This window comes from Gekko japonicus, unplaced genomic scaffold (assembly GCF_001447785.1).
Source record: "Gekko japonicus isolate JY-2015 unplaced genomic scaffold, Gekko_japonicus_V1.1 scaffold4101, whole genome shotgun sequence".
NCBI lineage: Eukaryota > Metazoa > Chordata > Lepidosauria > Squamata > Gekkonidae > Gekko > Gekko japonicus.
This window is the reverse complement of record NW_015172139.1, coordinates 87,254-99,827: the sequence shown is the minus strand read 5'-3', so window position 1 is coordinate 99,827 and position 12,574 is coordinate 87,254. Positions and strand designations below refer to the sequence as shown.

The 12,574-nt window shown below is 55.4% G+C and overlaps 1 protein-coding gene across 1 annotated transcript in view; it reads right to left on the bottom strand.

Annotated features, from left to right (window-relative positions):
• Positions 1-3,549: 3,549 nt before the first annotated feature.
• PER1 (period circadian clock 1) overlaps positions 3,550-12,574 on the bottom strand; it is a 27,012-nt gene continuing 17,987 nt past the window's right edge. The window contains exons 16-21 of the mRNA XM_015421020.1: positions 11,132-11,380; positions 10,285-11,018; positions 8,547-8,727; positions 7,514-7,706; positions 5,444-5,621; positions 3,550-4,127 (exon numbers count right to left, since the gene is read on the bottom strand). Of these exons, the coding sequence (XP_015276506.1) occupies positions 3,882-4,127; positions 5,444-5,621; positions 7,514-7,706; positions 8,547-8,727; positions 10,285-11,018; positions 11,132-11,380 (1,781 nt within the window). The 3' untranslated portion in view covers positions 3,550-3,881. The remainder of the gene's footprint in view (positions 4,128-5,443; positions 5,622-7,513; positions 7,707-8,546; positions 8,728-10,284; positions 11,019-11,131; positions 11,381-12,574) is intronic.

The following is a 12,574-nucleotide window of genomic DNA, read 5'->3' as shown; positions in this document are numbered from 1 at the left end:
AGGAACGGAGTTCCGGCTGGCTCCTGAGTTGGCCACGCCCAGCAGGAACTCATTAGCATAATAGGCCACACCTAACAGCAGACACTTATTAGGATTGGCTACATTAGGGGTGTGTGGCCTAACATGCAAAGGAGTTCCTGCTACAAAAAAAGGCCCTGGGTTTTGACCACAAAGGTCAACAGAATAAGAAGGGGACGGTGGGTGTGGCTGGATGACCACACTTCTGGTAACATTTTGGGGTGTGGCCTAATATGCTAATGAGCTGTGCTGTCAGGGGTGCAACCTAATATGCTAATTGGTCTCTGCTGTTGGGTGTGGCCTATTATGCTAATGAGTTCCTGCTGGGCTTTTTCTACAAAAAAAAAAAGCCCTGGTAATTGTTACGCATTTGGCAGGTTCTCAGGTCTGTGCAAGAGGCCCTTGATTTCTACCGGAAACCCTGGGCCTGCTTTTCAGAGAGGCAAAAGATGCAGCTCTTGGCAAGGGAGGACGGAGGCACGCTGTTGTTGCTCGCGACGTCTTGCCATATCAAGAATGGCAACTTAAGCCCTGACCCGGACAGCCGATCCCGTCAGATCTCGGAAGCTAAGCGGAGTCAGCCTCGGCTAGTATTTGGATGGCCGACCTCCAAGGAATACCAGGGTCGTGACACAGAGGCAGGCAAGAGGAAGCCACCTCTGAAAAGCCTCTCGCCTTCAAAAGCAAGTCTACCTCGCCACCTAGATGCATAAACGCGAAGAGTGAGAGTATCTGGCCGCCAGACCATCTTAGGCTCTCCTGGCTATTTTAAACACAATGCTGTATTAGAATGGCTTAACGGCATCTCTTAAAAATTCTTCTAAATACATGACACTCGCTAGATTGCCCCATTAAATTGTTGTCTAAAAGGGCCGTTGCCAAGCCCTCTCAAGCATCGGTCCAGAGAAATGAAGTAAGCGATTTCGGGGAAGGGGGGAAACTTGGGTCTACCCAGAGTGGGGAAAGCAGACAGAACCCCAGACGGCTCCAATCACCTCTGCTTCCACCAGCCACCCCCACAAATCCCATCCCAGTGCCTGACTGGAAGGCTAGCCCAATCTCGGAAGCTGAGCAGGGTCGGCCCCTGGTCAGTGTTTGGATCGGAGGAAGTAATCCCAGGGTCGCTGTGCCGAGGCAGGCAGGGGCAAACCACCGTCTGGTGCCCTGAAAACCCTTTGGGGCCACTGTAAGTTGGCTACAATGTGCCAGCACTTTCCTCCAGCCCCAGGAACGGAGGCAAAGGGGAGGGGAAGCGAAAGAGCTCTTTGTATCACACACTGTACGCACACCACAGCTAGGAGCTAGGGGAGGGGGGTCATAAGAACATGAGAGATGCCAATGTTGGATCCAGGCCAAAGGCCCCTCCAGTCCAACACTCTGTATCACACAGTGGCCAGAAATACCAGGTGCCATCAGGAGGTCCACCAGTGGGGCCAGGACATTAGAAGCCCTCCCACTGTTGACCCCCCCCCAAGCACCAAGAAGACAAGAGCATCACTTGCCCCAGAGCCCCTATCTATACCTTGAGGCTAATAGCCACACCGGGCCGTCTCAGAAAGCAGGTTGGTTTATTTGAAGCAATATGTTTTGGATATTTGTAATGCTCTACCTGATGGTTGATAAAAATTGTAGGGTAGTTTTGACTCTTGAAGTGGGCCTTGTAGGGGAAAAAATAAAAGTAACTGGCTAATTACCTAGAGAAGGTGCAATGACCCTAAGTGTTTTGAGAGAAAAGAGGGATCTATATAGAGTGAGGTGAAAGTATATTGGCATTGTAGAGAGCTGAGGTTATGGAGAAAATATAAATTATTACGTTCAGGTTTGTAAACGGTGATTTCGAAAGCTAACAATACTTGTTGAAATTTTGAAAGAATATCTTAAGGGATTTTGAAAACTAGCAATACTTGTTGAACTTTTGAAAGAATATCTTAAGGGGACTAGATTGATATTATATAAGAAATTGGAACTGTCTATATACCTGTGTGTTTTTTGTTCAGTTTTTTTTTTTTCTTTCATATTTTTACTGTTATAAAATTGATTAATAACAATAAGAGCAGGTAGGATATAGAAAAAGTGAATTGTTTATTGGGAACAGAATTTTACTTAATGTCATCTGTTGTGAACTATGGATTAACAAAGGGAAAAAGGGAATGACATCTCTAAAGATGCTATGAACGATGTAATGGCTGGATACCTTTGTAGTGTATGGCTCTCTTTTTTTTTTGTATAACTCTTTAAAATGTATGGCTCTTTCTGTTGTTTTGTTTTGTGTAATCCTTAAAAACTAATAAACTTTGCCCATTTGGCCAAGTATTTAAAAAAAGAAAGAAAGCCTTTGGGCACCTCATCTGGCTCCCAAGTGAATTCAGAAAGGGGAGGGGCCATGTGGGGCGCTTGGGAAGGAGGGCTTCTGACCGGCTGTGTGGGATAAAATTGCACTGATGCCGCTGCCAATGCACGGTTGGCTTTATTCCCTCTCACTCCTCAGTTCCAGGGTATCTTTGAAATCGCCCCTCTTCTCCTCTGCGTGGTTGACTCCTCCTCCAACAGCAGCCGTTTTGTGGCCACACCCACCACCCTGTGTCCGAATTCCAAAGGTACCCACAGGCTTGGAAAGTTTGGGGGCCAGTGTTCCCTCTCAGCTGAGCTAGTGTGAGCTAGCGCACGGTTTTCTAGCCTCCAGCTCACACATTTTTGTCTTCGCTCAGGAAGGATGGGGCTCCAGAGCAAACTAATCTGTGCAGTAGCCAAGTCGCTCGCTCACAACTTTCATGCCAGTAGCTCCCAAAGGAGAACTTTTGCTCATAACACTCCACAGCTTAGAAGAGACTGGATTGATACCCCGCCCTTCACTACCCAAAGGTGTCTCAGAGCGGCTGACAAACTCCTTTCCCTTCCCCTCCCCACAACAGACACCCTGTGAGGCGGGGCTGAGAGAGCTCTTGACAGAAAAACTGCTCTTTTTTCAAGAACAACTCTTATCAGAGCTACAGCTTGCCCAAGGCCATCCAGCCAGGTCCAAGTGGAGGAGTGGGGAAAACCCGGTTCTCCCAGATTAGAGTCCGCGCACTTAACCACGACACCAAACTGCTTAGAGGGAGCATTGATTGGGAACCCGTAGTGTTTTGTGCAGAGGCAAGGATGTGCCTTTCAGGACAGAGGAAAGCAGGAAGACCAGAGAGTCCCACCACTGCCAAGGAAGGAAAGAACTTATAGGGGTGTGTGTGTGTGGCGGTGGGGGGGTCCCTTTGCAAAGCAACAAGCCATTAAAGAGAAACTTCTCCCTCCACCATTATCTCAGTGCCCCGAGAACAAACGTGCGCAGGCTCAACATTCCAGTCCTCTTCCTTGGTTTTTTGTTTTTGTTTTTTTTTATTGTAAGTGCCACAAACAGGCCCGTCAAGAGCGCGCTGGGCAGATCAGTAAAAAAAGAGAAAGAGTCAACCACAAAAAAAACAACGGACAGACAATTCTGCAAAAATAAATTACAATCAGTTCTCCCCCCCCCCTTTCCTTCCCTCCCTCCCCACCCAGCTTTGTGGGCAAGTCCAGGAGCAGATCCTCTGTAAGGCAGCAAGGGTGGCGGAAGGGCCATTCTGCAGGCCAGGAGCCGGAGCCGCCCCGGGCTGGGCCCGAGCCCATCGTTCAAACTGGCCGTTCGCGGTCTCTCCTGCAGACCGGGCGGCTGGCCGGCGATCCGCCAGCCGCCTCTCTCTCTGGCCAGGCGAGGGCCGTGGGAGGCGGAGCTGCGGCGAGCGCTCACCTACGGGCCCCGCCTACCGCGCGGCCATGTTCCCAGTCCCGGGCAAGTAGCTGTGACCCCCGACTTTCGGGGGGCAGTTTATGGTTTGGCGCCTTGGTGCTTAGCCTGAGTTCTCTGCCGACACCTCTAGCCGGGGGGGCTGCTGCCGCTGCGCTGTGGCCTCCGGCCCGGCCTCCTCTTCTTCCATCGCCATCTCCTGGGACAAAGGCGGCAGGCAGCTCTGCCCGCCGTTACCCTCCTCCATCGGCACCGGCTCCAGCAGGCCGTTCAGCTCCATGTCGTGGATCTCGACGTCGTACGGTGGGGTGACTTTGGAGGTGGGGTTGCTGCCGCACTCCACGCAGGCCTGGGGGGGGGTGGAGAGAGAAGGGGAGACGCATTGAGCGGCTTGGTTCCTGCCTCGGAGCTGGGTGCCGACACTTTGGGTGTCGGGGATTTGGGATCTGGCTCGGTCTCTCGTTCAGGACTTTGCTGTGTGTGCAACCCGGAGAGCCAGGGCTTGCCACTGGATAACAGACGGGAGGCCACTTAGACCAAGGTGTCATAATGCGCACACACGACTCCCTTTTCTCTAAGCACCTGCTAGCCCTCACGTCCAGAGCTTTATACTGAGGCCCATCCGTCAGTGGGAGGGAAGGAGAAGGTGATGGGAGGGCTTATCTTACTTCTCATCTCTGCCTACCATCTGTGGCATTCTTTCTAGCCTTCCCTTTCCCTTCAGATGCCTGATCGATGCCAGTTTCTTTTGTCCCTCCGAGCTCCTGGTATCTCAGCTGCCATCTTTCCCATTCTTTCCGCTCGTCACAGATTCATGTGCGGCTGTTTGGCTGAAAATGAACTTAACATCGGCACTCTCCAGTCTTTAACCGAGTGTGGACTGTAAGAAATTTTAAAACTATAACCAATATGAATTTTCTTGTTGGTTTTCTTTTTTTCTCTTTTTTGGTATTTTTCATATGTGCATGTGCGTGTGTGAGTGTGTATGTGCACCTGGAAATCACAGCGACCACCAATCACAGAATAGGGGGCGGGGGGGGGGGGGGGGGGGGTATTAAGAGTCCAGGAGCTTTTCTTAGGAATCCCATCTGCACCTGACTTGATGGGGTTTTTTTTTTAAGCTGGCAGGTCCCCACAGTTTGAGAGGGAGAGAGAGATGGGTGGGGGTGGGAGTCCTAGGAATAGCTCCTGGACTCTCCGTTCCCCTACCACAGGAGACCCCCCGATGTGGCACCCACCAACGCCTTTCCTGACACACACACCCAAAGTGTGTTTAGAAAGGAGGCAGGGCCAGGTGGGTCTTCTGCAAAGCAGGGCTTCTGATTGGCTGTGCAGATTTTATAAAAATGCACCTTGGGCAGCAGCTGCCACCGTGGCACAAGGAACATCCCTGCGTGGCTGAAGTTCAGCTGCGGCAGCCATTTTGTGCCTGGCTCCGCCTCCCGGGGCAGCCATCCTGTGCTCCGCCTCCCGGGGCGGCCATGTTGTGGCCCACTGCCCTGCATCAGAATTCCAAGGGGGCTTGCAGGCTCAACAAGGTCGGGGGACCCCTGCCTTATGAGGACCGGGCTGAGGGGCGCACAACCAGCAGGCGGTGTCTCCCCCCCCCCCGGTCCCTCTGCTGCGTCCCACCACCCCGGCCCCTGTCGGGCAGCGCACTCTCACCGTGAGGTTGATGGCTTTGGGCAGGCCCCCCTTCTGCACCCAGGAGTGCACCTCGGCCAGCTCCTTCTTCTGCTCCTCCGTGAACCGGGGCTGCCGCTTCTGCATCTGCTTCAGCTTCTCACGGTCCTCCTGCAGCACCGTCTCCAGGAGGAGCTGTGGCTGACGGAATGAAGACACCCTGGCCGGGTCGGAGGAGGTGGAGAAAGGGGTCGCCGGATGTTTCTGTTTGAAGGAGCGTCATGCTCTGGGTCTACCCAGGCCTCTGGAGAGGGAACGCCGGGGCGTTCTTATGGGCTTTGGATGCGATGCCAGCAAAGGAAGTTTGGCTTCAAGGCTCCACTGTGAAGCACACAGTCTCTGGCGTATTGGTTAAGAGCGCGGACTCTTGTCTGGGAGAACCGGGTTTGATTCCCCACTCCTCCACTTGCAGCTGCTGGTGTGACCTTGGGTCAGTTACAAGTCCTTTCAGAGCTGTTCTCTCAAGGGCAGTTCTGTCAAGAGCTCTCTCAGCCCCACCTACCTCACAGGGTGTCTGTTGTGGGGAGGGGAAGGGAAAGGAGTTTGCAAGCTGCTCTGAGACTCCGAGTGAAGGGCGGGGTATAACTCCAATCTCCTCCTCCTGAGCAAAAGAATCAATAGGACTCAAATCTGACATAAAAATGGCACCAGTTGGCCACTGGTGGGAGAAACTTTCAGCCACATTTGCTGCCGACTCCAAAGTCAGCAAATTTCACCAAAAAGGGGACACCGGTGTGAAGAAGAAGAGGAGGAGATTGGTTTTGTACCCCGCCCTTCGCTACCCAAAGGTGTCTCAGAGCGGATTATAAACTCCTTTCCCTTCCCACAACACACATCCTGTGAGGTCGGTGGGGCGGAGAGAGCTCTTGACAGAAACTGCTCTTTTTCAAGGACAGCTCTTATCAGAACTACGGCTTGCCCAAGGTCATCCAGCAGGTGCAAGTGGAGGAGTGGGGAATCAAACTCGGTCCTCCCAGATTAGGTTTACAATCTCCTTTCCCTTTCCCTTCCCCTCCCCACAACAGACACCCTGTGACTGCAATGTTCCCTCTAAGCTCTGGAATCTTGTGAGCAAAAATTCTACTTTCTGAGCTACTGGCATTGAAATTGTCAGCGAGTGATTTGGCCACTACATAAACTAGTTTGCCCTGGAGCCATCCTTCCTGAGCTAAGACAAAAATGTGTGAGCCGGAGGCTAAAAAACTGTGAGCTGGCTCACACTAACTCAGCTTAGAGGGAACACTGTGAGGTAGGCGGGGCCGAGAGAGCTCTCTCTCGAGGACTGCCCTTGAGAAGAAAACAGCTCTGGGGGAACTTGTGACTGACCCAAGGTCACACCAGCCAGGTGCAAGTGGAGGAGTGGGGGAATCAAACCCGGTTCTCCCAGATCAGAGTCCGCGCACTTCACCACGACGCCAAACTGGCTCTCTATTGAATTGTGAAACGATTGAATCAGAACAGCTCGGTTCAAGCCCGGTGGCACCTTAGAGACCCCGCAAGATTGCTAGAGGATGAGCCTAGACGCTTGCTACCCCCGACCACCTTTTTGGCCCCTAGGACCTAGCTTTCCCATTCACACGAGAGCACCAGAAAGAGCTCTGGGGCACAAACCTTGGCTGGGACCGATGCGTGCCTGGGGAGGGGCCGGCCAGCACGTTTATGCGCCGGGGGAGGGGGGGGAACACTACCAATGTTCCCTCTAAGCCGTGGCGTCTTGTGAGCAAAAATTCTACTCTGTGAGCTGCTCGCATGAAAGTTGTGAGCAAGCGATTGGGCTCCTGCATAAGTTAGTTTGCTCTGGAGCCCCATCCCTTCCTGAGCAAAGACAAAAATGTGTGAGCTGGAGGCTAAAAAACAGTGAGCCGGCTCACACTAACTCAGCTTAGAGGGAACACTGGACACTACTGGTCCTGGGTAGCCACACCCCGTCCCGAGTCACCTGACCAGGTGGGAGTTGAGGGTCTGGAGTTCCAGGGCGGCCTGGAGGGGGTTTCCCCATGAGTGCGGAAGACGCTCCCTCTCTCCCCGTCCGCCTGGCCCGGCCCCCCTCACCTGGGGGGCAGCTGGTAGGTCATCATGACCTTCTCGTCTGTGTTGGCCATCAGCAGCCAGATGGGGTCCTGCAGGACGTACTTCATGAAGTGCTCGTTGTCCTCGGCCTCGGCCCGCTTCTTGCCCCGGAGGTCGTTCTCCGAGGAGTCGATGCTGCCAAAGTACTTGCTGGTGTGGCTGCTCTTGCTGCTGGCTACAAGGGTCGCACGGAGGGGGGGGGAGAGAATCGAGACGCCCGTGAGACCAAGGAGGCACCGGCTCAGTCCCGCCTGCGCAGTCTCCCCAGTTAAACAAAAAGCAGGGGGCTCTCTCTTGCAAAAAGAAGAGGGTCTTCCGCTCCACCGAGAGCCCCAGGCCGACGAGGGCAGGCCCAGGGAATTCTGGGCATCTTCAATGTCCCCCCTAAGCTGAGGAGTCTTGTGAGCAGACATTCTACTTTGTGAGCTACGGGCATGAAAGTGGCGAGCGAGCGATTTGGCTGCTGCGTAAATTAGTTTGCTCCGGAGCCACACCCTTCCCGAGCTCAGACAAAAATGTGTGAGCAGGAGGCGAAAAGACTGGGAGCTGGCTCACACGGACTCAGCTTAGAGGGAACACTGACTTCCACCCTATCAGCGCGGCAATTCTGGTCATTTGAACAATGGGCCTACAACGTGCCTCCTGGATTTTGTTTGGGCAGCTCCCACCCCCCGGGCCAGTTCTTATATCCTGAACCCGACACAGCCAGCCCTCCCTGGGACCCCCGAGTGACCCATGGGGCAGGGAGAGAGTGGAAATCGCACCCCAGCCCCTCCAGCCAGCCCTCCCTGGGACCCACGAGTGACCCACGGGGAAGGGGGGAGTGGAAATCGCACCCCAGCCCCTCCAGCCAGCCCTCCCTGGGACCCACGAGTGACCCACGGGGAAGGGGGGAGTGGAAATCGCACCCCAGCCCCTCCAGTGCCGACCCTGCTACGGCCATTCAGAAATGGAACCCGGTTAGCGGGGCGAGCCCACTCGCTCTCCTCAGGATCAATGTGGGGTCAGGACTTACTCGTGCCACTGGCAGATGTGCTGCCCCCGTTGGATCCGGAGCCCATCGAGCCCGAGGCGGCAGAGCCGCTGCCAGAAGCCGCCGACCCCGTGCCGGAGCGAGAGTCCTCCTGCAGCAGCAGGTCCAGGAGGTCGCTGGAGCTGGACAGGGCGTCGTTGTTGGAGGAGTCGTGCGCCTCCACCTGCAGGGGGGATAGAGGAAGGGCGCAGAGGCGGTGAGAGCGGGTCCCGGGTAGGGGGCGACGGCTCGGCAGGGACAAACGGTTCGCGAGCCCCTCGCAGGCACAAGCATCTCTTTCCAAGGACTGGTAAAAAGTCCAGTAATAACCCAAAAGCAAACTGCAACACAAAGCAATAAATTCTGTATATTCTATTTTTGTGTATCCTATTTTTACACAGCAAGAGAGTTAATGTGCATAAACAATATATATAAACACAAATAATATAAGCTTACAGTCCAATCTATATATAAAGCCTCAGGTTTATACAAGGTTCTCAACTCAAACAGTTTTGTGTGCATACACACACACATATACACATATAAAGGGGCTTTATATATAGATTGGACTACAAGTTTATATTATTAATTATTCATGCACACTAAGTACGTTGTTATGTCAAAACAGGGTACACAAAAATAGACTATACAGAATGTATTTAATGTCTGGCGTTTGTGGTTTGCTTTTGGATTACTGTTCTTTTCGCCGCAGTTTCTCCTTTGGGTTCCTTGCCCTAAGTCTGGGGAGCTAAGCAGGGCTGGCCCCGGTTAGTTCTTGGACGGGAGACCTCCCAGGAAGCCCAGGGCTGCGCTGTGGAAGCAGGCCATGACAAACCACCTCCGAAGGCCTCTCGCCTCGAAAACCCGACAGGGTCGGCCAGAGGCTTGCTGTGACTTGACAGCGCTTTTCACCACTACTAAGTCGCGGACGGCCGACATGAGCAAGGGGTGGTCTGTATCCTTGGTTCTTGGGGGGGGGGGGGGCAGCAGTGGGAGGGCTTCTAGCCCCACCGCTGGACCTCCTGATGGCACCTGGTCTTTTTTGGCCACTGTGTGACACAGAGTGTTGGACTGGGTGGGCCATTGGCCTGATCCAGCATTGGCTTCTCTTGTGTTCTTATGACAAGCTGTCTGCTGGTGTTTGCCTGCTGCAAAACCTGAACTCATTTATTGACTCCATTTATATCCTATTTTTCGTCCCCGACGGGGAACCAAAGCAGCTCACATTGTCTTCACAAAAGCCCTGTGAGGTGGGTTTGGCTGAGAGTGTGTGACTGGCCCTGGCCTGATCCAACACTGGCTTCTCTTATGTCCTTATGACACGGCGCTGCTTCTTAGCCTACGACACAACCAATGCTCCCTCTAAGCTGTGGAGTCTTGTGAGCAAAAATTCAACTTTGTGAGCTACTGGCATTCAAGTTGCGGGCGAGCGATTTGGCTACTGCATAAATTAGTTTACTCCAGAGCCATCCTTCCTGGACGAAGACAAAGATGTGTGAGCCGAAGGCTAAAAAAATGGTGAGCTAGCTCACACTAGCTCGGCTTAGGGGGAACACTGGACACAACAGATCCAGGGAGGTCTTGGAGCAGGCGTCGCCATGACGGCCTGTCCCCGTCCAAAGAGGGGATTTCTTCTCAAGGAAATCGGGGGAGGGGGGGGCTCTCCACCGCTAGCAGAGGAAGAAGCGGGCTGTCCCCAGGAGGACTCGAGGACTCAGGCGGCAGCAGAGGCAGGACTTACCATGCACGTTTCCTTCTGCGCGTTGAGCCCCCCCGCCAGGCCTTGCCCATTGGAGACGCCGGCCCAGTCGCTGGCGGTCCCAGTCGGCCCCGCTTGGCTGCCGCCGCCGGCTTCAGGGCGGTCGCAGGCCTTGGGCATCTCTTCCATCTGCAGCAGGTTGAGCTGCAGCGGGGAGCTGCAGCGGGACTCGAAGAGCGGGGACTCGGCACGCTCGGGCTGGCTCATGGAGTGCGGGGTGGAGGACCGCGACGGCGCCTGGGTGCCCGTCTCGGGCCCGGGTGTTGGGGTGCCGCCCGGCTGAGGGCCGAAGGGGAAGGCGGGCCCGCCGGGGAAGAAAGACTGGCCCATGGCGCTGTTCATCGGGGGGAAGACGTAGTTCGGCAGGACCAAGGCCACCATGGGGGTGAGCAAAGGCGTGGGGTACTGAGCGGCGGAGAGCGTGTTCGGGGAGGGCTCCGTGCAGGGGGAGGCGCCGGGTCGAGGGGGGAAGACGGGGATGGGGTAGGTGGGCATGACGGCCGGGTAGGGCATGGCGGGCAGGCTGGCTTGGGAGTTGCCCGAGGGAGGCCAGGGGGAAGGGGCCGGGGCTCCTGGAGCCTGCGGCGGCCCGGTTGAGTCCTGCGGGGAGCTGGTGCTGTCCGACGACCTGTTCTGCTTGACGCGCTTGGCCTTCGACTTCCTGCTCCGGCCGCGGCAGCCCGGACCGCGGGGCCCCTGGCGCGGGCCTTTGTGCCCTGAGGAAACGGGAAGGAAGCGGTGAGGGAAGGCCCCCCTTCTCCCGACAGACAGACAGACAGGCAAGGCGGAACCTCCCGCCCTCCTCCCGGAGCCCTCCTCCCCGGCGTACCTCGCTCGGCCTGGGGCCCGGCCTGCCGCAGCTCCTGCCAGCCGATCCCTGAGGGGGAGTTGAAGACGTGCAGCTGGCTGAGGTCCTTGAAGCGCGTGAGGAAGGTCTGCTCCTCCTTCTGGGTGTGGACGGAGAGCACCTCCTTGGTCAGCCCCACCTTGCGGTACTGCTGCTCCCGGTCCGGGGTGGCGCTGGGAGGCGGGGCCGAAGGGGTGGCGCTGGGGGCCGCCTCTTCCATCATCACGATGTCTGCGGGGGGAGAGAGGGAAAGAAAAAGAACAGAGGCGGATTAACTCACGCGGGCACCTTTTCTCCCGACATCTTCCCCAGCGCTCCCTCCCTCACAACAGGCCTCATTCCAGACCACCGCCCCGCCGAACTCAGAGGACGCCTCCCCCAGTGCATGCTGGGAATCGGCCAGCCTGGCTTCTGAACCCATCCCCTGCGGCTGGCTGGCTGCGTTAACAGGGTCTCGGGCAAGGGAGGCAATCGCTGATGAAACGGAACTGGCCTGCAGGAGCCACCGGGAATGGCCCAGGGCACGGACGCGGGGGGGGGGCAGCACGGTGGTGGTGGTGGGGAAATCACACCATACGGCGGGAGGGAAGGAGACTGAACGCCCGCTTTGCGTTGACGCTTTCTTGGGTTTCAGCCGTATGCGGCTGAACGCTGGATAAGTTCAAGTCCTTGCAAGACCTTTCAGTATCGTTACGGAGGAAGGGGCTGCACTGGTGGTGCACAGTGGTCTTCCGAGGAGTGGACCCGGGTTCAATTCCTGGCCAACGGGTAACTCGTTGCCCTGACCTGGAAAGGGCCCGGCCCAGGCCATCAGTCTCATCATTTATTTATTTATTTATAAGTTCAATTTATACCCCGCCCTCCCCACTACGCGGGCTCAGGGCAGCTTACAAGGAGGCATAAGTCAATATAAAACATATTTAAAACCATTTAAAATCAGATGTCGGGAGCTAAGCAGGGCCGGCCCTGGTTAGTTTTAGGGTGGGAGACCACCGAGGGAGTCCCGGCGTTCTGAATGCCAGCTGGTCCAACGCGGCCGGGCTTGCGCCACACTGCACCCAGAAAAGGCGCCTGTTTTTTAGGGCTCCCCGTTCCTTCCATCCCCATCCCCAAAGGGGAACTCTGTCTGTCCAAATCCTCATCGAGGATTCCAGGAGTTCACCTCCCGTATGCAAACCCAGAGAAGAAGAAGAAGAAGAAGAGGAGGAGATTGGATTTCTACCCAGCCCTTCACTACCTGAAGGTGTCTCAGAGCGGCTCACAAACTCCTTTCCCTTCCCCTCCCCACAACAGACACCCTGTGAGGTAGGTGGGGCTGAGAGAACTCTTGACAGAAACTGCTCTTTTTCAAGAACGGCTCTTGTCAGAACATGGCTTGCCCAAGGTCATCCAGCCAGGTGCAAGTGGAGGAGTGGGGAATCAAAC